The sequence below is a fragment of the Calidris pugnax genome, unplaced genomic scaffold (assembly GCF_001431845.1).
Source record: "Calidris pugnax isolate Ruff unplaced genomic scaffold, ASM143184v1 scaffold20, whole genome shotgun sequence".
NCBI lineage: Eukaryota > Metazoa > Chordata > Aves > Charadriiformes > Scolopacidae > Calidris > Calidris pugnax.
Genome location: NW_015094510.1, coordinates 24,867,614 through 24,892,089, shown reverse-complemented (window position 1 = coordinate 24,892,089; position 24,476 = coordinate 24,867,614). Strand labels below are relative to the sequence as shown.

The 24,476-nt window shown below is 42.6% G+C and overlaps 1 protein-coding gene across 1 annotated transcript in view; it reads right to left on the bottom strand.

The window, feature by feature from the left end:
• Positions 1–17,887: 17,887 nt before the first annotated feature.
• Positions 17,888–24,476, bottom strand: part of MTMR6 (myotubularin related protein 6) — a 28,341-nt gene continuing 21,752 nt past the window's right edge. Inside the window, exon 14 of the mRNA XM_014966043.1 lies at positions 17,888–23,576. Coding sequence (XP_014821529.1) covers positions 23,316–23,576 — 261 coding nt within the window. The 3' untranslated portion in view covers positions 17,888–23,315. The remainder of the gene's footprint in view (positions 23,577–24,476) is intronic.

The window sequence follows — 24,476 nt, the reverse complement described above, 5'->3', positions numbered from 1 at the left end:
TTTAACTGCAGAGGTAGGATGCAAGCTCGCGGAGGCAGGAGAGTTTGAGCTGGTTAATTGTCAGAGGCGTGTGAAAACCCAAATATGCTGACCCAAATGCAGCCCTCAGAAAGGGCTCAGCGCAGTGTCCTTGGAAATCAGGGAGCCCAGTTGCTCTGGGAATGGAGTTCCATGGGGACTGGGGATATTTAGCCTTATAAATGTTTGTCCCAAGTGCAAGGAACACTTTCTCTCTCTGTTTTCTCCAATGTAAACAAATAGTTTTGTGTATCCTAAAGAAAAACAACCCTACCAAAATACTCCATTGCACAAACAAAAAGGAGAGGGTCAGAAAAATAACAAATCACATCAATTAGCTCCCTTATTGAACAATTGGAAGGCACTTAGACAGTGATAGGAAGGCATATAAAATAAAATAGAGCAGAACACAGGAGCACAGAGCAATAATGTAAATTTGGTCTGACTCCAGCATCTGACTTGCACTGCAAATATGGTGAAGCATTTTAAGGGAATAATGCTTTTCTATTAATCATTTATAGTATTGATAGAGTATTTCTTGTAAGAGGTTTTTGTTTCTTTTTTTTTTTGTATGCTGAACATTATGGATGTTCAATTATAATAAAACACTGCAAAGTATTTGCTCCTAGCTAGGGAGAAAGATTTCCAGAGAAGTTTCTTCTGTCATCAAAAGTGAAAAGTCATTTACCCTAAGGAAATACATTAACCTGCTACCAGTGAAGAGCATAGTGTATTCTTAAGATATTTCTGAAAATGTAAGTGTCTTAGCATCAGATGGTAAATTGCTCTCTTGGAATAAGGTGTTTGTACATAGTTTGTTGTGCTTCTTTTATACTTAATAAGAATTAAGGAGAAAATTAATTACACTGGATACTCTCAAAACGGCAGGAAGCAATAATCAAACACTTCCATCCGCCTTCATTTCACACTGGTTTTCACTCTCCTTGTTTGAAAGGGAAAAGACCAGAGCATGCCACTATGAATCTCGGTTCAGTGTGTTTCTTTTCATTGAGGGTCTCCCGCTATAAGCTGTAGCTGGACAATCATGCTGCTGGGCTAAATCACAAAGGCAGGGCTTGAAAATTTAGTTATTTTTATACCACATCTGTAACACCAGGATCAAGCAGAACCCCGGGGATCTGGTTGTGTAAGACAGTGCTATCAGAGATGTAGAAAGCTGCACTTGCCAGTAATTTACATCAACATATTTTCAAGTGAGAAGTACAGATCTAGACAATGTATAAACCATAATTTGAGTGTCTACATTGGCATTTAAGCATCTTAATAAACAGCTAAATGAAAGCACCAAAAGTGAAAGTTGTTGTACAAAAATGCCAGCTGACTTGACTAGGAGCTCAGCCAGGCTCTGCAAAGCCTGAGCCAAAGACCAAGCAGAGCAGCGAGGCTACCCGTGTCGGTGTGAGGATGCCAGAGAGGGTGGCTGGATGCACTGTGGCCAGCCCTGGGTTGATTCAGGAGACAGTTCCCAAAATCCTGGTTCCCCACTGCTCTCACTCCCCGTCGCTGGAGAGCCCTGAGGAGTACCAAGGAGATACCTCTTGCACAGTCAGGGAAACATGGTGTTGCACCACACAGAGCCAGGAGAGGATTTCCCTTTCCTGTAGGTCTCATGAGGACTGCAGGAGAAGCGAACACCTCTAATCCCAGCCCTTCAGCCCTCTCCAAGGGAGACAAGCACCTCCAGAGGAAGCAGCCAAGGAAAGGGAGAGCTGTGGACTGCATGGAGGCAGATGCCAACTGTATCCTTCCTAGTAAAGCACATGGTGCCCAAGTTACACATGATGCCTCTGGGAGCCTCCTAGTTTGATAAACCTCACACTTCTCAGTTCTGGCTCTTCACCCCAGGCTGATACTTTCTGTCAGTAACAAAGAGGGAAAATGGGTTTATCTCACATGTAAAAAAAAAAAAAAGGATATTACCAAATTATAGAAAGTATTGACCTCATATGTATTTGTCATGGTTTAACCCCAGTGGGCAACTAGGATCACGCAGCTGCTTGCTCATTCCCCCCACAGCGGGGGGAGATTCAGAAGGGTTAATGTGAGAAAGCTCATGGGCTGAGATAAAGACAGGGTAATAAGTAAAGCAAAAGCTGCACACACCCAACTTCCAGCCTTTCCTTCTTCCTCCTCCAGCTTTATATACTGAGCATGACATCATACGGTATGGAACATCCCTTTGGTCAGTTGGGGTCAGATGTCCTGGCTGTGCCTCCTCCCAGCTTCTTGTGTACCCCCAGCCCACTCTCTGCTGAATTGGTGTGAGGAGCAGAAAAGGCCTTGATTGCTCAGCAACAACCAAAAGCATCAGTGCGCTATCAACACCTCTCTCATCCCAAACCCCAAACGTAGCCCCACACAAGGTCGTAGCAAGAAACTCCGTCCCAGCTGAAACCATGACAGTATCACATATTTTTTTCGCTTAATGTGTGCAAAGACATCACTATTAGAGATATACAGGCTCCATATAGTAAACAGGGACTGTAAAAGGTGTTTTTCCTGTCTCTGTGCTCATTTAAGCAGTTTTCTGTAGAAACTCAATTGGGAATTTCCTAAAGAGACTAAAACTACCCGACCAGTTTAATCCCTGCTTTCTTTATCTGCATTTCTAATTCTCAAAATGATTTAATTAGTAACCAGGATTACAGCACATGTGGATTACTGTCCTATTAAGACAACAATTTTTTTAGCAGGATTAAAAAAAAAAAATATTTGCAAAACTTCTTTGCTCTGGCCCAGTCCCCAGCCATTCAGCTAGACAAATGGGGGTTCATGTGTTTATGAAACAGTCTTTTTTCTGAGCACATTTCTTGAGTTTTTTCCCCAGGGAAATGCAGACTTTTGAAACTCTTTCTGTTTCTCCTCTAGAACAAAAACTGTGTCGTGAACCAAAATAGAAATGGCTGATTTTTTTCTTTTTCTTTTCCCATGAATATACAAATAACTTTATCAAACCCTGGGAGAGAAACAGTGATCTCTCCTGACGCAAAGCACCAGGAGCTGGTGTATGCTGGGTTTGATCCACGTGACTGGATACAGCCACACACCCCCAAAGGCTCTGCAGGATCCACCTGGCCATCAACATTTTCACTTTTGCAAATCTTAGCCACTAGTATTGTTTACAGCAAACAACAGGAGACTGAGTTCTGCTCTGGGGAGAAGCAACTCTCACAGACAGCTCTCATATTTAACGTTTCCTCTTCAATTTTTTTCTATGTTCTCCTTGAAAGCTGAATATAGCCATAGATTTTAGCGTGAAAGGTAACTGCAGTAGCTGTCTTCCCCATTTCAGTAGCAGAGCGATCACAAGTCACCTTGGAGTGCCCACACATGCGTTAAGGGCACTGGTTTATGCCAGTCTTACTGGCATCACTACAAAGGAACATTTGTGCCTGGTTCTGCAAAATTTTGCTATTGAAATTGAAAAATGCACAAGTTCTGCTTGATTAGGAAGGTACCTGATCATTGGAGACATGGAAAGTGGGGCCAGAGTGGTGTTGGCTTTGTAGTCCACTGGGGATAACCTGGAACAGAAGCTGGAGGTAGCAGAGAAGATCCTGGGGAGACAGAGCTCAGTCAATGTCACTCATGGGACTCCCATGGGCTCTGGTGGCTCTGCATGCAACAGAGATAAGAGAGCAGAGAGCAAGTAGGGTAAGAAATGAAAAATTTATTTTTTTTTTAAAGCAGCAAAGAATGAGGACAGAAAAATGATAAGGCCATGGCATACAGAAAGTACAGAAAGTACAGTATGCAGAAGTAACACCTTGTCTTCTCTCTAACGCAGAATCATTGAATAGTTTGGGTTGGAAGGGACCTTTAAAGGTCACCTAGTCCAACCCCTCCTGCAATGAGCAGGAACATCTTCAATGAGATCACGTTGCTCAGAGACCCATCCAACCTGACCTTGAATGTTTCCAGGGATGGGGCGTCTACCACCTCTCTGGGCAACTCATTCCAGTGTTTCACCACCCTCACTGTAAAAAATTTCTTCTTTATATGTAGCCTAAATCTACCCTTTAAGTTTAAAACCTATCACAGGACATATAACACATAACACAGACTTCAGCTCAGCTGGGAAATACCCTGGGCTGCTGTAGCCCAAGCTGGTCCAGAGGCTGATACCCACCCAAGTGATGCCCCAGGAGACCAGACCATTGGTGCAGCCCCAGCGCCTACGGCTTTGTGTCAACGATTCAGCTGTACTGAAAAGCAATCTACTGCAAAGCAAAGCTAGAAACACTGTTGGAATGCAGGCAACACAGCCTGGCAGAGCAGCCAGCAATCCAAAACAGTGTTTGAAGGCACAAACAGACATAAGTGCTGCAAAAAAAATCAGCCCCAATCATGGCTGCTCCAGAGATGTCCCACCAGCATTAACACAGGTGGGACCTGATGAGATCAACAAGGAGTGAACCCTCACGCAGGCACCTCCTGGCTGCAAACACTGCCCATCCTCTGCTTATTTCCAGATGGAGGAGGCACCTTACTGCCACGGCTGGAGCAGGAGAAGAGCACCACCGGGGCTGCTTTGTCCCATGAGAAGTTACTGAGACCCTCACTCCTCCCTGGTTTCCATGCATGGCTGAAAAGCAAGGAAATGAAATATCCCTGAACTTGCAAGTAGTGCTGCATGAAGACAAGAGGAAGAAAAAAAACCACTCATACCTTTCTCTTTTGTCCTTTCCAGGTAAGGGCAAACCAATCTGACCAGGACAACTGTTTTATAATCAAGTTAACCTTGAAAAAAAATACCTACTTTTGCAAGAACTAAGACGATTTGAGTTCTCTCTAACACCCAAAGGACTCCTAGGTTTGTCTGCCACAAGCCAAATTCCAGCTGTTGTCCTTATTGCCATGCCTAACCACAATGGGCATCATTACCGGAGTGAGCTAGCTCAGCTCACCAGTTACTGATTTTCTGGCCCTTCCAGATCTTTATCTCACAGCTTGCTCTTGCTGTTAAAAGGCGGCGCCATCAAGAGAGGAATCTGGCAGCCTGGGAAGTGGCTGAGCTTCACAGGAAGCCTCAGGTAAAACCCCTTCATCTGATTTCTGTTTCTGATCACTTCCTTGTGTCTCAGCTGTGTCCTTCAAAAATTCCTTGAGGAAAAAATATACCCTGTAAAATTAGAGTTATCCTTGAAACTCTTGAAAGATTGAGTGTAACACAGGTGATTTGTTCACTTCTTTTCTTCCCACACATGCAGATGAGAGACATTGTGTTCAACATTCTTTTCAAACACAGACGCTTCGTGTTCTTGTCCTCAAAACTAGCACACAGCTTTATTTCTTTATTTCTTTGAAGCAATAAAGAAAAAACAGGAAAGGACAAGGTTTTCTGAGTACCACCTCCAGGAGCAGAGGAAAAAACACAGTGCCCAAAGTGGGTCAACTATAAAAAAGGAAGAAGAGCAAGAGAAAACCAGGAGTAACAAGTGAAGGGCAGGGAATAACAACCCGGCGCACAGAAGAAGTCTGACTAACGGCTCGGCCTGACGAAAGGTGCAGACTTTAAACAGATGGGCTGGAAAGCCAAGGAAAAGGCCAAAACGGCCACACTGCAGTGCTGCATCCTGAGATGGTCCCCCAGTACCTGGGGTGACTCAAAGGAGGGGAGCAGGGACGCCTGTAGCCAAAGCCAGCAGCTTCTCCAGCACACACACTCTTGGCAAAGGCATCACCCCCATACCCACGCTGCAAAGGCAGCCACGATGTTCCTCTCAGGAGCTGAAAAGGGCATCAGAAACACTTTGAAACCAAACAGCTAATGTGTAACACACACGCATACACATATATCCCTCGCTTAAGGATGTGATTGATTCGGTGGCCATGTGTGATTTGAGTAACTGCAGAATGCAGAGAGCCAAACTGACATGTCTATGATAGACAATTTCATTTAAAAATATAAAAAATACAGAATTGCCAGTTTTTCTAAGTGGTGAAGACTTGGAGAGTCAACAAGAAATTCACAAGAGCTCAGTGAAAAGCGAAACCTCAAACCCAGGAGCTGCCAGCTGACAAGAGCAGCCTGGAATTATTTATCTCAATTAGTTAAATTTGTGGTTTCACTTCCCCCAGGGTGTTTTTTTGGATGTTTACAAAGTAACATCCTTAAATCCTTAAATCCTGACAGAACAGCTGAATGTCAAGAGTCTCAATTTATATTACTTTTTCTTTCACAATTTTGTGGGAGAACACAGGCACATCATTTCAGTACTCAGGTTTCTGTTTTTCCCGCCATTCAACAGATTAGTAATAAGATGAATTAATGTTTTTATGGTAATTTAGGTTCCTTAAATTGATGATGCTATGCAAGTGGAAAAATAATTAGTATAAGACCTCCTGGTACTCGCAAAACTCACTGCAATTGTAGCTGTAGAAGGCCATTAGTTTTTCTTTACTGTAGAATTTGTAGGTTAATGTATTGAGACCATTTTTTGCTTGCAGTTATTGGTTTCATCTATGCGAGAGCTGGAAGAGGCTGTAGCTGTTTCTTGCTTTCCAAGTACAGAAATACAATCTGTTCCAGCACAACAGTTTTTATATTTCTGTTAGTTGGTGTAAGGCTGTGCCTATTTGCCCTTGATTATGTGTTTAATTAGGTCTACAATATTCCATAATTAATCTCTTAAACAAGATCTGAAGTGGAGATTAGTTCTTGTTAGGCTTCTCAGCTTATTCATCTCTTTCTACTACATGAAAGAGCCAATGCATTTATCTCAGAAAGTCTGTTAACTCTTCGTGCTGTTACCCTATTGCAAATATTCCTTCCAATGCTTCCAATCAGTATGTACTAAAAAAGTTTGGCAGTCAAAAAAAAAAGAAAAAAAGAAAAAAATGCAGCTAACAGCATTCTGAGATGGGCTGGGTTTTCTCTCTCACCAGGTTCACACCTATAAAACTTCTTCTGCCAGCAGGTCTCCTGCATGCCCTTCACTCCCATTGAAGCAAAAGAAAAACCAGCCTGCATGATCGCTCTGCTGCAAATCTTCCCTCTTTCCACCCCAGCTCCCAGCCTGAATGTGCTTTGTCTGGGCTGCCGCTTTGATGTTGCATCAGGCAGCTTTGAAACAATGACTTGAAGACAGCATTAAAGCCTGCCAAGGGTAAAACATCCAGCTGCCACTGTGCCATTGTGTGGATACATGCCATGGCTTCGCAGGGAGGCTGGAGACGGCCACATAAGCCCCCAAATTTGAGACCACGGGCTGCCTGGATGCCTCTCGCAAGAAGCTCTGCGAAAGCCAGGCAGAAGCAAAGCTCCATCCTCCCAATTTGCACCATTCAGTACTTTGAGTGCAAAGAAGGATGGATACAGCCCTGCCAGAGCTGTCGTCATATGTTGTTTTTGAACAATGGAGGATTGAGAAGGGGGGAAAAAAAAGTTGTTTGTGTGCGTGCATCTGTCAATAAGGGAGATTAAGTTGGGGATGAGAGACGAGTGCTGGAGAGGTACTCAGGGAGATTAAGTGTAGCAGATTTATAGGTGAAATCTGGTTAGTGTTGATGCAAAAGGGTGTGGGGGAGATTTTTAAAAGCGCATGTGGGAGGAGACTGCTTGCATACTATTGATTTTCTATTTTGGTGCCTAGCTCTCATCAGCGTATGACAGTCTTGTGAAGCACTGGAGATACTGGAAGATGCCCATGAAGCAAGCAGGTTGATGAGTCAACACTGACACCACCATCATCCACTGCTGAAAGGGAGAGGGGTGGAACCATGGGAAAGACACCTCCATTCTCCCCATATGGCAAAGTGAATGCAATGCATTGGTCCCTAGCCTAAAAACATTTTCCAAATAAGCAACAGCTCAGGTGCACCATTCCAGAGCTGTTGGCAAGTTTCCAGCATTGCAAGCAAGAGTCACCACCGCATCAGGGAGCTCTAACAGAGGGGATTGCAGCCCCCCCTGAGTCCACTCATCCTCATCTGCAGGCAATCCTTTCTTCTCCTCTGTTTCGTCCAGGCTTGGGTGAGGACACCCAAACACCACCAGCAGAGATGCACTGACTGGGGAGAGGGGGATGTCAAAGCAGGAACGGCTTTAGCAAAGCTCTGAACCAGGGGCACTACGGCTCTTTGCGCGCTGGCAGGAAACAGCAGCTGCTGCTCCACCACGTGCACTTTGGAGCTTTTTTTTTTCCAAAGGCAGAAAAATAAAGTAGGTCACTATTCTATTTACCAGAAGCAGAGATTAAGGATATTAGGAAAGGGCACAGCATACTGTAAGCTGCTGATGAAAACACTGGAGATCCAACCTGCATGGGTTTATACACAACGTGAATGAGAAACTCAGTTGCTGACATGAAAAACAGAGATTATGTTTAGATACTACGTGAAGAAGAGGTGTCAGGTGTGCCAGTAATAGAGGAAAATGTGCATTAATTAGAGGCTATTAAAGCAAAGATGTAAGGTTTCTGTCTCCTGAAAAAAACAGTAGACAAAGTTGAAAAAGATCAGTTGTCACATAGGTTGAAGAGTGCTAATTGAGTCCTTGCTTATTTTCCTTAAGAGGTCTCCAGTTCTAAAAGCACTGCACGCCTACAAAGCCTCTTCAAGCTGGTGAGAACTGTGGGTAACCAACAGCATTTAATATGACTGAACTAGTGCAGGGAGCAGCAGGATGTCATCTATAGGACCACGGCTATAAGTCCATGGCCACTAGGCACACCAAGCGTCACCGCATGCAAAGGACTCGGGTGTTTTGCCATTAAATCTCCACATACTGATAGGAGAATTGTTCACACTCCCTGTTCAGGCACGTCCCATCCAACAGGGAACAGAGAATGTTACATCTAAGGCAAGTCCAATTACAAACAATTGGCAAATTGTAGAAAAATGAGACAACAGAAAAAACTTTTTTTATTTTTTAATAAGAAAAAAGAATAAAGACATCCGCTGAGGAACTGCAGGAGATCTATGCACAAATTATACAATGCAACAGGAATTTGTACACAATTCTCATATGTATGAATTATACATTTCAGTGAAGTGTATAATTTGAAACTTTGAAGTTCTCGCTCCCTTAGACTCCTCTCTTGTGACTGTGTCCACACGGACTTGTCCTTACACAAGCCAGGAGGCAGCAGCAGTTGTTAAAAGCAGTGAAGGTGTCCAGAAAACACCTCACCAGCATTTCACTACTGGGACCTCTCCTCAGCAAACATGTCAAAGAGGAACTGAAGCTTTTGCAAGCGGTCAGAAGGCTGCAAGACCACCACACTCACTGTCATTTGGGAAAAAGTAAGGATTTTAAGATTAGACATTTTAAAATGTGTAATGCCTTGGAAACAGAAGACAACACTCCAGAGGAAGTGAGGACAGAGACTGGGAAGACTTATCCTTAAGCTATTATTTCAAGTTTTTTTTCATTTCTAAATCCCCTTTCTTTCACTATTTGAGGAGGGCTCCTGGGACACAGCTAGCACTGTGCTCTCAGCCTGCAGCCCCGGGCATGTTTCCACCTAAATCTTCCCGCTACGGATACAGGCTTATTTGCCTTGTAAACCCAAAGCAGGGATTTCGCTTTGTCCAGGGCTGATGTACACAGCAGTGAGGATCCAGGCCCAGTGCCCCAACAGCTAAGAGCCCCCTCCCCACAGAGAGGCAGGGAGTCCCGGGACACGGCAGTGGGGACAGGGTTTGGGGGTGCCCCTACGGTCACAGAGGCGGCTGCAGGAAGAGCAGAGGCAGAATAACACACTGAGGGAGTCACTAAAGGCAGGCACCGACCCAGGACACAGCCTGGACATGGGCTTTACACTGCCCCTGTGTGTCACGGCAGAAGAGCCTGGAGCTCTTAGTTCCTGGGGGACCAATAGGTTCACACTTCTCCTACAGAAAGGAAGCAAAGCTATTGCAGACACAATCTATCCTTTCATCAGTCAAGAGAAATCTGAAGTGAGGTAGAGGTTTAAAATAGGCAACATGGATGACTACCTAGAAACATCTTTCTCTCCATTGTCTCCAAGGGAATCCAGAGGACTTTCAAACGCTGCCACTTAACATCTGGACACTTAGATACCCGGTGGCACAGGAGAGGGTTGACTACAGCCATGCTACAGACGGGCTAGGTAAACTGGGGAAAGGTGCTGTGGCAGGAGGCCAGGCCTAAGGACTTTCAACATTACAACCTACCAGGAGGAGCTGGCAGCAGGTACCTGCTTCACCAAAGGCAGAGAAATCTGTTCATGTTATCTAATTCTGAACAGGGTTGTAGAAAGCATTTAAATTATTCTCATCTTCATTAATTACTGCTTAACTTTGTACTTCCCAGTTTCTCCAACGTCTCCAGATAAAACAATTTTGATTCTTCTGTTTAAAAAGGAAGCCAATACATTAAAAAAAATGTACTGACCTTCCATTCACTTCAGAATCTTGTTTGCTGTGAAGATGTTCTTATTCTCCTTCAGTTTTGCCTCACAAGCTAACAGAAGAGGAAGATTTAATATCTTGATTTCACTGGTGTTGTCTTTATCATTTTTTCTTACCCAGTAGATCTGCTGGAATAGATAATGAGGGGGAATGCTACTGCCAAACTTCTGCACAACTTACATTTCTCCTTTACAAGCTTTTAAAGACATAATGTTAAGACATCACAAATGCCAGACGTCTTAGAGTAAAAGCAGCAGTTTAGCATAAAATATTCAGTCTGTGCCAACATTGGGGACCTTCATCTGCCAGCTGTATGCTGTTCTTCTCATGATCTAGATATAATATTGCCATTCTGCAATTTGACAGAAATTTAAGCAGTTTGGGAGAAATTGTTATTCATTGTGATTTTAGTAGCTCTTCATGGATTAATTGTAGATATTTTCCAGATAATACTATTAGAAAATAGAATTATCTATAGATCAAGCTTCAGGGCCCTCAGTGAAACTGGTCCATATAAATGCCATGTAAAATAAGACTAAATCTTTGGCCTGAATAGATTGCAATCTAAGTAAACCAGAGGGAGAACTGATGAAAAGAGGATATTATCTCAGTTTTCCAGAGGCAAACAGGAGTAGCACAGAGATTAAAAGACTTATCTGAGGTCAGAGACAGCCTGCAGCAGACCCTGCCATCCAATTCACATCTCCCGAAGTTTCACATTTAACTATGAAGCTGTCTTCCTACTCTCATGCAATCATAAGAGATCATTAAAAAAAAAAGCTAGAGAATTAACCCTAAGTTTATGACAGTCTGCACATTATTACAATAGAGAAACCAAATATCTTTCTCTGAATCATATATCTGCTAGTAATTTAACAGTTTTTCCAGAGAGCTGAGGTACAATAATTTTTTTTTTTGCTTGCTCTGCCTAAAGACTGTGGTGTATCGCAATAGTTACAAACTACTTCAGATGCTTTCGCCAAGCAGCAGCATGTCTCTCTGGCAGTCTCTAACCAGCTCCCTGCTCAGCCCACCAGCTTTTTTGAATCCTGTTCTCCAGTTTCTCATGCCAGCCAGGCAAACCCATCTCTGGGCTGCAGCCCAAGCTCTGCTACCAGTCGGTCGAGACATCAGTCTCTGGTGTCTTATTAATAGTGTCCAACTGTGAGTGTCCAACTCTCCATGAAGAGCATAGGGTGTCCAGGTGCCTTACAACACTCCCTAGTTGCTCTCTCTGGAGGCCACTGCCATGAAGTGCTCCATCAAATATCCACCGCAACATTGAAGATCTAGGCACCTTGCTCTTTCGTCTGCCTTTACTTTCCCAGACATGTTTTTGAGCAACTCCAAATTCTAGGGCTCTTAACCTGAAAAAACAGTGGGGATGTGACTCTTGACTTCACACATGACTGAGTGGGTCACACGAGGCTGCCCTGCACAGTCAAGTGACAGGACCAGCCATTTTCACCACGTGGTTCCTATGACCCATTTCAGATGTGCACCTTCGCCCAAGGGCAGCTGTGCACCAGCAGCAGCTGTTCATCTGTGCAAGAGGCCAAGGGTGACCAGCTCGGAGGTGGATACCCGCACAGAAGTGGGAACATAAAGCTGGAGATGAATCCCACCAGGTGCCATTGGGGCCTGGGTACATGCCAGCAGCTTGTGATACCTCCTTCAGGCTTCCTGGAAAGAATCCTCAAGGGTTTTAGTAACGTACATGGATACTGGCCCAAGTGGGCAGAGTAATTTAATCTCTTTCTATTGCTTTTTTGTGATTTACAGCTTTGACTGTATTTCCATATTGCCTCAGTTTTATTAAATTAGTGCTAGAAGCTCTCAAGGCAACTTCAAAATACTTTGCACAGCTAACCTAACATTTCTTGCTTGCCCAAGTTTTCACATGAAATTCACTTTATTCCACACACTTCTTCTAGCCAGTAGCAATCTATTATTCTGGAAATGACTGAGAATTTTAGGATTAACTGTTTAGTAACCTCATCATTATTCTGCAGGTTTTCAGTCCTATGTGTAATCTTACAGGAGTTGATAAAAAACCATAAATAGATCAGTGAGCGTCTTCCCTAAGAAGTTATACAGATGGCTTTCCCTGCCTTATTTGTGGCTTTTAGTTTTAAATAAAAATCTGTTTTTCAGAAATCAACTTATCCAACTAAATATAGTCTGATAAAACACAACCCACTACATATTAAACTGTACAAAAATAGCAGAAAGAAAGTCAGAGGGCAGTTACTATTATCTTTGTGCTATGGAAAGGAAAAAAGTAATTTGATTTATTGGTACTTTAAGCATTACAGCTGAAAATGAGAATGTAACAGCAGCATAACTGCATTTCCTAAGTAGCCTCTGGTTCTTTCTGTAGTTTTAAATCAGTCTGGATGGCACATAAGAGCTAGTCCAACAAGGACAACAGGGGCTGCCTGCCTCCAATTACACTGTTGTCTGAATGGCAGTAACAAGAAGGAACTAAACACAGTTTTGAAAGCTCCCTCTCAAGCTTAGATGAACAGTAGCTAACATTTCAATTTTCAAGTCACCATAAAGACCAAGTATTTTCTGTTCTAGTAACAAGGTATTCTCAGCTTTGACAGAGGGCTTTTTTCCTGTAGAAGTTGTCTTCTCCCTGACTTCTGCTTTGCTTTAAGTCCAGAGAGCCAGGGTCCCTCAAGAAGAGTGAGCAGCTGGAGGAGTATGTCATTAATGCACTTCTGTGCTGAGCTTTTCACACTCAATGAAGGTTTAAAAGTGAAATGAGGATTTGTTCAGTTTGTTAATATGAACCAGAGTATAGAGGCTTGACAGCTCTCTCTCCTAAACTTCTGTACATTTGAAGACTTACACTCCAGAATGGGCAATTAAAGCATTGTGAAGTACACATCATTATCATAGATTATATTATTTGATGAGTACTAATAACAATATTTCACAATAAAGTAAAAAATAGTTGGAAAAAAGCAAGAAGTTGTTTATACATCATTTTCTTCACCCAAAACAAGTCACCACTTCTGCAGAGCATGCAGGTAGGAACATCTTCAATACAATGGATCATTTTGAAATAATCCTTGCATGAAGGAAACCATCCCATACCTAACAAAGTGGTGAAAGTTGAGGTCACAGTGTTCATTATGTTGTCAGACAAGCATTACTTACACACTTCAGGGAGTGTGAATCCAATATGAAGCATTAAGAAATTTATACCAAATGTCCAGTATTATTTTCAGAATTAAGCCAAAAAGGTATCTTCATTGTTTTTTTTTTTCTTTATTAAAAACTATAGGGATTTAAAAAAAAAGTTTTACACAAAGTGCTACCAGTTTTACATTGCTACTCTTAATTAAAAGACAAGTCAGATACAGGAACACCTTGGATTTCTATTTTTCCTCCTATAAAGCATATTATAATTTGGAGCCAAATACAGAGTATTTTATCCAAAGTGGAAAATTCAGTTTAGCTCAACCTCTACCAGACAGCTGGGAGGGGAGCTTTGCCTTAATTTGAAAACTGAAATCAAATTAGAAGTTATGGAAAAGGTAAACATGATTTCTTAATGGGCCCAAGAGTCTCTGTGGAGCTGGTAGACTCACTCAGCAGCGTAGGTGTAGCTCTGTTTAATGGCCCAAACACTGCCTGAAAACCAAGTTCCCTTGACCTTGTAAGACCTGAGATGCCTTAACTCTTTCCAGGCTGTGATTACCAATTTCCAAAGCCTCCCCAGGGAAAGAGCATGTCCTTAATATACATGCTGCCTGATTAGCTAACACTAAAGGCGCCCCATTATCTGTTACACTAACAAGCCTACAACGCAACAAGACTGAGCACGAGCAGCGCAATTTCAGAACACCTTTTAATTGCACTAAATCAGAGCAGCTCTCCCTAACCCTCGCAATGACAGAGCGCCACACTCTTCACATCCTCAAGTGCTCCTCAGAAGTGCTGCTCTTTCAGCACTTGCCTAATGGTCCTTTTCAGAACGGGGTCAGGTCCTCAGCTCTTCTGCAGACCTGCCCTAATACCAGTTTCCAAATCACTGCGCTGTTCTGCAGCTCAGCCCCAGCACTGTGTACTCTTGCTAGAAATCCCAGTTGGTGGATTTCTACCTTGCTGACTTGGATAGCTGTTACCCAAGACACGCAGCTCAGTAGTAAACCACTGTCCCTTGGCTGACCTCTGCAGCTACGTACAAACAGCTCTTCTCAGCCTCAGTTGCCTTGGAGCCTGACTGAATATAGGCAGATAAGAGAGAAAAAGCAAGAAAATAGAAGTGACCAGAAACTGAATAGCCACAAAAACACTAACAACAACGGAGCATACAGGACTCAATGCAAAGCTGCGGATAAGACAGCAGTCTCTGCCAAGTTGTGCTCTTTAAATAAACTTTTGGCAAGACTTCAGGACAGCAAAGCAGAATTTTACATATAGATTCTCATCTTGAAATAGAACAAGCCAAACTAAGACCCAGGAATTTGAATTTTTAGGGCTATATATAACTCAGTTATAGGGTTATATAAATAACTCAGTTCCTCCATACAATACCTCAAAGACCAGTAAGTTAAAGTAGTTCTTATTGCTAACCCTAATCCTTTCCCCACTGCTAAACTCCAGCTGACCAGCCTAAGTAGAAATTCATTCTCTTACAACCTCGTGACCCTCTCTTGGTATGCAATCTCCTCCACGGGATCTCTGCTTGGGAAGCAGCCCTCCTTCCCTCTTCTGGGTCCATATCAGCAAATAGCCAGATACCAGTTATCTCTCTTCTCCCAGGCTCTCCTTTGGCACCGTGGATGGACCTGTGTGCGATGGGATACAAGCAGCAGCAGAGGAATTAGAGTGCAGCTCAGCCTCAGTTGTTGGTTTGTTTTGTTTTTTTATATAGCTACCAAAACCTCAGTGCTTTCCTCTGCACCATATTTCACAAAATTCATCGTGATGGTTACATCCAGTTGTGCCCCATGTTCCTCCTTTATGTTTTCCTGCCCCAAAATGCATTCACCATTCCAAGTCAGTTCACCATGAGATGTTAAAAGGAACCACTAGATTAGTATTTACAAAGGCACCAGAGTGTTTATGCTTCTCTCTTGAAGCACTACTAACTGCACATCTCTCATTCTAGCTGCATTCACACTGGGATTTAAAATCACTTGTGAAATAGAATTCCAAAACAAAACCCTACTCAAACGTAGATTCAATGTATGCATAAACATTTATCCTTTTTCTTCCACTAATCATTCCTTTTCAGGGTGCTTCATAACAGCTTTGACGTTTCCTGCACCCACAATGAGCATTTAAAAGCCATTCAAGTGAATGATATATTGGCAATTGGAACACTTTTCCTGCTCATGTGCTGTCCTTATCGCATTCCAGAGAAAAAAAAGTGATCAAAGTTATTATTCTATCATGACAGTCCCACTTTAACCTCTTGAATGTATTGTGGGCTAACAGGACACTTGCGTGTTACCATCCTAGAAAGTCAGTGCACATGGAAAGTCCAGCAACTGGGCAATGGAGTAAACTTATTAAGAATCATGGCTTCCACCAGCATACTACTGACAACAAGTTTACTAAAAGCTTAAACTGGGATTAGAAATTAAAGAAGGATCCAATCACCGAGAGCATTTCCCCCAGCAAAGAAATCTCACGTGAACCTGAGAGAGCACTCGGCTGCAGCACTCTCCAGCTGTCGCAGCAGGACTCGGCCAGCACAGCCAGGGTCACAGCTGAGGAACACGTCTGAACAACACCCACGCTCCTGAGTATTCAGGGAATAGCCCTGTCCTCTGCCAACCCATGTTCTTGCAAGAACACAACCATCTCTAGTGTTTTACCCAGGACAGCTTCAGGGGATGGAAAAACATAGAACAGAAAGCAGACAGCAACATTTTTTTGGATCACTCAATCCTGCATCAGATTCTAGAACTAACTCAGCCAGCATTGAAGCTCTCAAGCCACTGCAATGCTAGCCCTTTCTCCAACAGTCCAGTATGGCCACCACAAAGGTCAAGAACAACATCTCCATCTCTTACATAGTTTTTTATGGCCCGCTGCCTTCTCTCTAACCATTTTGTGCAGCAGCCAGCAGTTCTCACACGTGCTGCTACCCTCAGTTTAAACATGCACACTCCAAGAAACGCCTAAACTTAGGCAGGTTGTAGCCAACTGAGTCACTGACTGCTCCCTAGACTAAACCAGTGAAATAAATTAACCAGCCTCTAGACTATACTAAAGAGCTGAAGTCAAACTTTGCTTTCCTTTCACTTCCACATGGAACTCAGCACTTTCACTGCATCCCGCAGCATCCCCACACCAGAAGCGCACATGGATGAACACGTTCAGGCACAGCCCATAGCAGCTACAGCTGCTGGACACACAACACAACTGACAGATGTTCCTGGATTCGTCCCTGGATGTGTTTAAGGGCCGTTTAGATGCGGTACTGAGGGATATGGTGTAGGGGAGGACTTTGTAGAGTAGGGTAGATGGTTGGACTTGATGATCCCAAGGGTCTCTTCCAACCTGAATGATTCTATGATTCTATGTCACAATTGTTGTGGCACATGGTTAGAACATACTGCTAACACTCTGCAGGACTTTTGACATATTCCCCTACTGGTACTCACCAGACTCTCCCACAGGGCACTCCAGCACAGGACCTGCCTACCTGAAGGGAAGTCACTCCAGTTTTTTAAACCTCCAGTGGATTGAAGAGACCCCTTTAAGTTGCATTTACCTACAGCAGGAGGGTCCCATTCTGTAATAACCATCACATTGCATAGCCCAGTGCTCCAGTACATCAGTTCCCATCTGTACTATCAACAGAAACCACGCTCTCAGAGCGGGTCAAGACTTTGCTGGATGTGGGTTGAAGTAAATAAATATGAGCAAAATGCTGCTGGAAGGAGCTTGAGCGTTGTGCAGCAACTAGTATTTAGGGAGAGCTTTATGAACATGACAAAACCCAGTTGCTATCTTTACTAAAAGAAGAATACAGCTCTATGGTCCTAAGAAGCTTCAGAACTAAGAATTAAAGAAAACCATTCTTAATAGTTAATGGAAAAAAGTCACTGAGAAGAGAAGCGGATGTTTTTAGAAAATTCCTCCAGATTCCTAACCAGATTTGTTGGAGCTGTTGAAAACAGTAATCTGGATTACTAAGTGTGGAGCACCATTAATGCTAAGTAAGCACAGAGCACTCTTCTCCTGACACTTAACTCTTAAATTAAGCACAGAAAAACATTTGAAATCAATAGACCGGCATCTAGAGTCAGTAACACAAAGCTGAGCCAGCCTCCCATATCTAGAAGTTACAGAATGGTTCGAGAAACTAATAAATAGGCCAAGTCATTTCTGTACTCTGAAGTCTGTATCAGATACAATTCATCCATAAAATGAAAATTTTATTCAATATGTTTAATGTTCATACACTGCTATTATAAATTGACTGTTTAATGCCCAGTTAGACTGGCAATATTAAGATAAGTTTATTTTAAGCTTTATGGATTTTCAAAACACGTACAAATAAAATACTTATTACAAATTTCCATTTGCTGAAGTTTCTTGAGGAATATACATCACGCATGATCCCAGCACACAGAGCAATGACTTTTACAGAGCGGTACATACAGCAATAAATGCCAGTGAAACAGCCAGTCTTTCCAGACACATTACAATGAAAACAGTTTCCTTTCCCTCTGCCACATTCAACATTTGGATTTTTTTTTTATTTTTTAAATAGCCAGGTCTGAAGTTAAAAAGGCGTAAGTAAACTGACTGTGGAGTCAGCAGGCACTCAGGAGCCCTGAAAGGGAGAGCAAGCAATATTTTTCAAGTTCACTAGTCCAGGGGTAAAAATCCCTGAGACAAAGAAAAACAACAAACCCGTTTTCTTTGATGGAAAGATGTTTGTCAAGGGTCATTGCCAACAGACAGGTGTAAAGATAAACTATAAGAGCGAAAAGCAACAGTAAGACAGAGGAAGGAAATGGACCTGTAATGCAGGGTAATTAGGAATGCCTTTGTCCCAGCCTGGGACTTCACACCAGGGCTGCCTACTCCAAGGGAAGTGTTCAGCAGGAATCTATGCAGAGATATAAAGCACAAGATATGTACACAGTAACCTTGTCATTAGGATGGGAAACGCTTTCATAGTGTGTCAAGAACTGTAATCCCACTTAATTATAAACAGTAGACAACTGACCTTGGGTTAAACTATAAACAAGAATAAACAAAATATTGCACCCCAATTTCAATGTCACCAACAAGACATCTATTACTTGAAGCCAGTAGATGGAGAAACAGACCCATATATACTTTCTGTTGCTTGATGCCAGCGCAGAATTGCCTGGTTACAAGTGCTTCACAGACCAGGTCACTGAATTCTCTGGGACCTGGAAACTGCTCTCAGAAGCAGCGTGCCTCTGACCCTCCTCCTTGAGTCCCTGCTGCACATCAAACCAGCCCTACTGCTTCCACTTTTAATGAGTCACACCCCAGCAGGGTCCCGTTCCTTGCTACGTGCTGTGACAAGGGTCCCTGACTACATCCTTCTCCTTAAGCCTATTGTGCATACAGAAGCCGACCACCAAATTATGGTTCTGTGCTGTTTTTCAATGCTATTTAACACGCAGGCAGGTCAAGATCAAACATGAGCTCACCCACGCTGTTCACTAAGGGCTGGTCTGAGCCTTCAGAACAGTGGAAGAAAGTTACATTACTTCCAGGTTTTTGAAACACCCAAAGCACAAAGAAGCCCGTTACACCTGACAGATAGCAAGCACCACAATAAGGAATGCTTGGAGCAAAGTGTGGCATACGTGGTGAAAGCCAGTCAAAGCAGAATTCAGCCTAAAGATCTAATCCTAAAGGTCAATATAGGTTTCACGACCGGTATACTTAGCCTATGATCAGCTACAGGTTTAGAGCTATTGGCAACTAAACAAGAGTTTCAAGAACAACCTTTACATTCTGACCTAAAGATGCATAAATTACCACCACGGAGGGATGATCTAGTTTGAATTCAGATTATCTCTAACTAGAAAGCAACCATCTCACTTCTGCGAGGCCCCCACGCTCACACCACTTACTCAAGAGCAGGGCAGGACTCTAACAAACAGATGTTGATAGCACGTGCCCCGTGCTATTTTAACAGCAAATTTCTCTATATTATTTACGTCACTTCCCTAGGAGGACAGCAGTTAAGCCAAGCTACCCCAGCCCCACTTGTTTCGTGCGCAGTTTACAGAAGGGGAGCAGCAAGTTCTCAGAGATCCGCTGATGCGTTACGTTACCAAAAGGCCTCAGGAACACAGGAGCTCCAGAGGAAGAACACATCACCCTTCCCAGCAAGGCTTATCCTGAGGAAGAAACACAATCAAACCTCCACAGCTTGTGATAACTTTCCCTCTGGAACACTTTTTGAGGGCATTTGTTCCGCACAGGGATGTGTGGTTTTGTGGAAGGGCTGCTGTTCCAATTCCCTAAGAGGACTCTCCAGACTGCAGGCTTTTGCCCTAGATTTAGGTCACTAGTAATTGGACATGTGTGGAAAATGCACAGGCTCAGTTCAGCGTTGCTTAATTAATTTCTTAGTCTGTTGATTTGGCAGTCGGCCTACAAAAACAGAACAGTTGGATACTTAAACTCGTATTGAAGAAAACATTATGACAATAGCAAGCCTCCCAAAAATGAGCCCAACTCTTTTGGTGCTGGTGAAATAAATATTTTTAACTGCCTGGAGTACAAAGTGAAATCAGTTTTTGTTGCTCAGGTGAGACTACCAGCTCAATTAATTAAAAGGAATTATTTCTCTTTTATAGCATTCAGATTGGAAAAAAGATCAGTCACGTAGAAACCCAAAGACTTTACCAAGACCTTCTCAAGACAAAGCACGGAATTGAGAGGTGATGGAGCAGAATCAACTATAGCGAATTTCTATCCAGGACATTACATTCCCAAGCCACTGGTGAGTCCACCAATTACACGGCGTGAAAGAGCTCTGGGCATTATTTTGATCTGTACCAGGCACCTTTCATTGTTCACGGAGTGGCATGTTCATGACGAAGAGAAGCTCATCCACTGAAATAAGAATTAAAATTCTCTCTGCTCCCAGAAGGCTTCTGCCAGTTTAGTCAACTTGCTTGATGTTTTTTAAGCCCTTCTTGAAGGGCACAGGACAGCCCCACTGTGCCGAGTCCTGGCCACCCTGCCAAGCTTGCTGCTGGAGCTCACTTCACTACCATCTATTTACTTCACTGCAGGTCCCCCGTGCTTTAGGGTAGTCTTGGCTTAAGCCTCAACAGCAAACGAGAAGAGACAGCTGCCTCTCTGCAGGAACTTCTCTTGCTGGTGACCCTGGGAGCTGAGCTGGCAGAGCTATCTGGACTCTATAAGGCGGCTGCTCGACAAAACAGCCTTACAAAACTCTATTCACGTATTAACTGGAGTGAAATATTTACTTCAGATCAGGAAGTATTGTATCTTTTGATGAAGAAATAAGTTCTGTGTCTGAGCAGACAGTTTTATTGCACTTTAAAGCTGATCTAACACACCTACCTTGGTTTAAAATAAAAAGACATCCTGGTTCCTTATGCTAAGGAGTGAACTCTGGCAATAGGAAGGGCCTGAAGACTGAAATAAACTCACTTGACCAGTACTGAAAGGGAACAGTTCTTCTCTTCAAAAGCCTTGTACGCAGGGGCACTCAGTTGTTGAAGTAAAAACAACATACAACAGTATTTGCAAAAAAGCTTAATATAATCCTTTGGGTCTATAAACTCTAAACAATAAATATAAAATATGTACATGGCACACCAGAGCAGCTAAAAATTAAACAAGTGCAAATTGATAACACTTACCTATACCGTCAGCAATAAATTTGTTTCACTACTGTGATACAATACAAGCTTAATATATAGGATGTTTTTCCAAAGGAAAACCATAGAACCAAGTTGATATAGAAGGTGAGGGAGAAGGGGAGACAATACATAACAAGGCACAAAACCCTCTCTTGCTGCAACCCTGTAAGGCAAATGTGAAACTACCAAAATCTGCGGTGAAGAAATTCTAAACGTTTTTAAGTGACTGGATAATGTATTTTAAAGATGACACTATGCTCATATCTTTGGGAATAAAGATACTTAGGAATCTTTATTTACACTTACAGTCTTTTAAAAACAAATTAGTGAAACAGGTGAATTAGTACTCAAATACAGGAGTCGCAGTTGATTTCTCCCAGACAGCTTCACAAGTGCAACCCAATCACGACCTACCCTGGCCTTGTTAAGAGAGTCCTGGATCCGATGTGGTGCAGAGGGAAATGCTGCCAATTATGTCAAATTGCATGTGGCACACCAGTAATTTTAACAAAACAGACTTCAGGGATTAGGGTGAGAATAAACTCATTTTCACTTGGAACCAAAAGTGATTTAAATCCAGAGATAAAAGGTTAGTAGCATTAATCTAACATCATACCTAGGGAATTTAATACCCCAAAGTTACAATCTATACCTCCATTTAAGAGCTGGGCACCAGCGTTTTTCTTCCTTATTCTGATACCTGCTCAGAAAACTCATCATGATAAACTTCAGCAAAAACCTCCTATCTTACTAGAAAGTTACAGATACATAATTAAGCTTACAAACTCTAAATGTCCCCCATTTTTTTTATGTCCCATGATCTCTACCACATTCCACTAGAAGTATTTTTTGTCTTCGCTCCAATTACGCGAGTCATTTCAGTACATTCTGGAGACTCCTAAAATATGCACAGGTTGGACAAGTTTTTACAAGAGTGTTTCACCAATAACTAAAATTTTCTTCTAATGAAAGATTCAGGAGGCACTCAGTTTCCTGTGAGCTTCAGACACATGAATGAATAACTCTTTTTCACATGGGGAAGAACGTCAGTAGACCACACTTGCAAGACTTCTGCTGCCATTCTTGCAACTTGAACAACTGCACAGCACATAGGAAACAACCTGAATGAACCTGACTATTCAGTTATTGGCTACGTTTTGTTCTCTTACATGATGTGTTTTACTCTTTTTACTCTACAATTAAATATCTTGCCACAAATCAAAACATTTAAGGTCAGACAACCTGTAGCTTCAATGATGCTCAATATACTGAGCTGCCAGAGAGGAAAAAATCAGGCCAACCTATTACATTCTAAACAAAGGAAATGGAAGAAAGAACAGGTCTTCAGTGATAAGTTAACATTCATATAGCTATTTGCTGAAAGGCTGTGCCAGCTTAGGCATGCTTCATTCCTTATATTCAGTCCTGTTTTAAGGAAATAAGAATTTGAGCAAATACAATGTAAACAGAGCCAGGTAGACTGCAGTAGTAAAGGAAAACAATATCATTGATCTGGCAGGTTTAAGGCCAACTATTATGACTTGAAATATATCGTACTTTTTCATGGCACTTAATACACTGAAAGTTAGTACTGGGTGACATTAAATAAGGGTATACATATTCATATAATACGCGATATATACATGTAGCTTCAGTTCCTAAAATAGAAAGTTCAAGTTTTCTTGCCCAAATAAAACCAATTTGTGAAAGACCACCTGTGTTTTCCTATACTGAATAAAGTAATATACAATTTTAATCAAATTAGTGCAAACTGATTTAAGTCCAAAGACATACCATTCCTTGATTTTAGTCACTACTTACCAAATGCCCCTATTCCTTTCAAAAGACAGCTACACTTTCCTTCTCCTCTTAAAAGAACAGCAAACACTTGACAACTAGCATGCTGTTCTAATCTAGGTTAATGAAATTTGCTGATAAACGGATCATGTTTTGGTCATGCAGCACAGACCCATCCTCAAAATAATCCGTCTCAATTCAACCAGGCTAGAAGAGGACCGCAGTGCCGCATTTTAATTAGCAGGTCATCCTGGCCACTCCATACTCCAAGCTGACGACAGCAGGCTCGGATTTGGAGAACTCTTCCACGAACTCACTGTAGCGATTGTCTGCTGCGTTGCTGCCCTCTATAGTTCTTACAGCATCGCTCACGGGGAGCAGCGGCGGCTCCTTCTTGAAGCACGGAGGGGTTTTCAGTGCCGTGGGTGCAGGATGAGCAGGCTGCTGGTGGTCCTTCACAGGGACTGCGGCTGACTGCCCACTTCTCCGCTTTATTTTCTGAAACGTAAGAAATAGTTACTAACAGTGAGCATCACGGCTTCACTGATAACATTCTGCTTTGAAAAAGTGAAGTCACTTCTTTTAGCTGGCTAACTCAGCATCTGCAGAACCCTCTATTATATATCTTAAATTAGATATGTAACAGTATTATTAAATTTAGGCCACTGGACAAGACAGTATTTTTTTCCCCACACAGTTGACAGCAGATGCTATAAGCACTGTATGCTTAAAGTTTGCACCTGGGGAGAAGGCAGAAAGGTTGCCTGTTAACATCCGTAGAGAAGGAGACTCTACAACTACTTGAAAGGACACTGTAGAGAGGTTGGTGCTGGTCTCTTCTCACAGGTAATTAACAATAGAACGAGAGGGAACGGCTTCAAGCTCCAACAGGGTAGGTTTAGATTGAACATTAGGAAAGAATTTTTCACTGAAAGAGTGGTTGGGCATTGGAACAGGCTGCCCAGGGAGGTGGTGGAGTCACCGTCCCTGGCTGTGTTTAAGGGACGTTTAGATGTGGTACTGAGGGATATGGTGTAGGGGAGGACTATGTAGAGTTGGGTAGATGGTTGGACTCGATGATCCCAAGGGTCTCTTCCAACCTCAATGATTCTATGATTCTTCGGAGCCTACCCTCTGGTTGCTATCAAGATGGGAATTCCATCTGACGTACAGGCAAAGGAAAACAGGCCTTGGAACTATTAGCAAGCAGTGAGCTCGCAGCAGACCACAGGTCTCTTAAAGACAAAAAGTAATTTTGTACCTAAGCCCTGTCCTTCCTGAAAGCTTTCTAAAAGACTTCTGAAAAATGCTAATACAGTTTGTTCAAATGCAGGAATACACTAAAAGATGTCAACTAGAAAGCAGGACTGGAGGAAAGGACCCATCCTAGAAGCACCA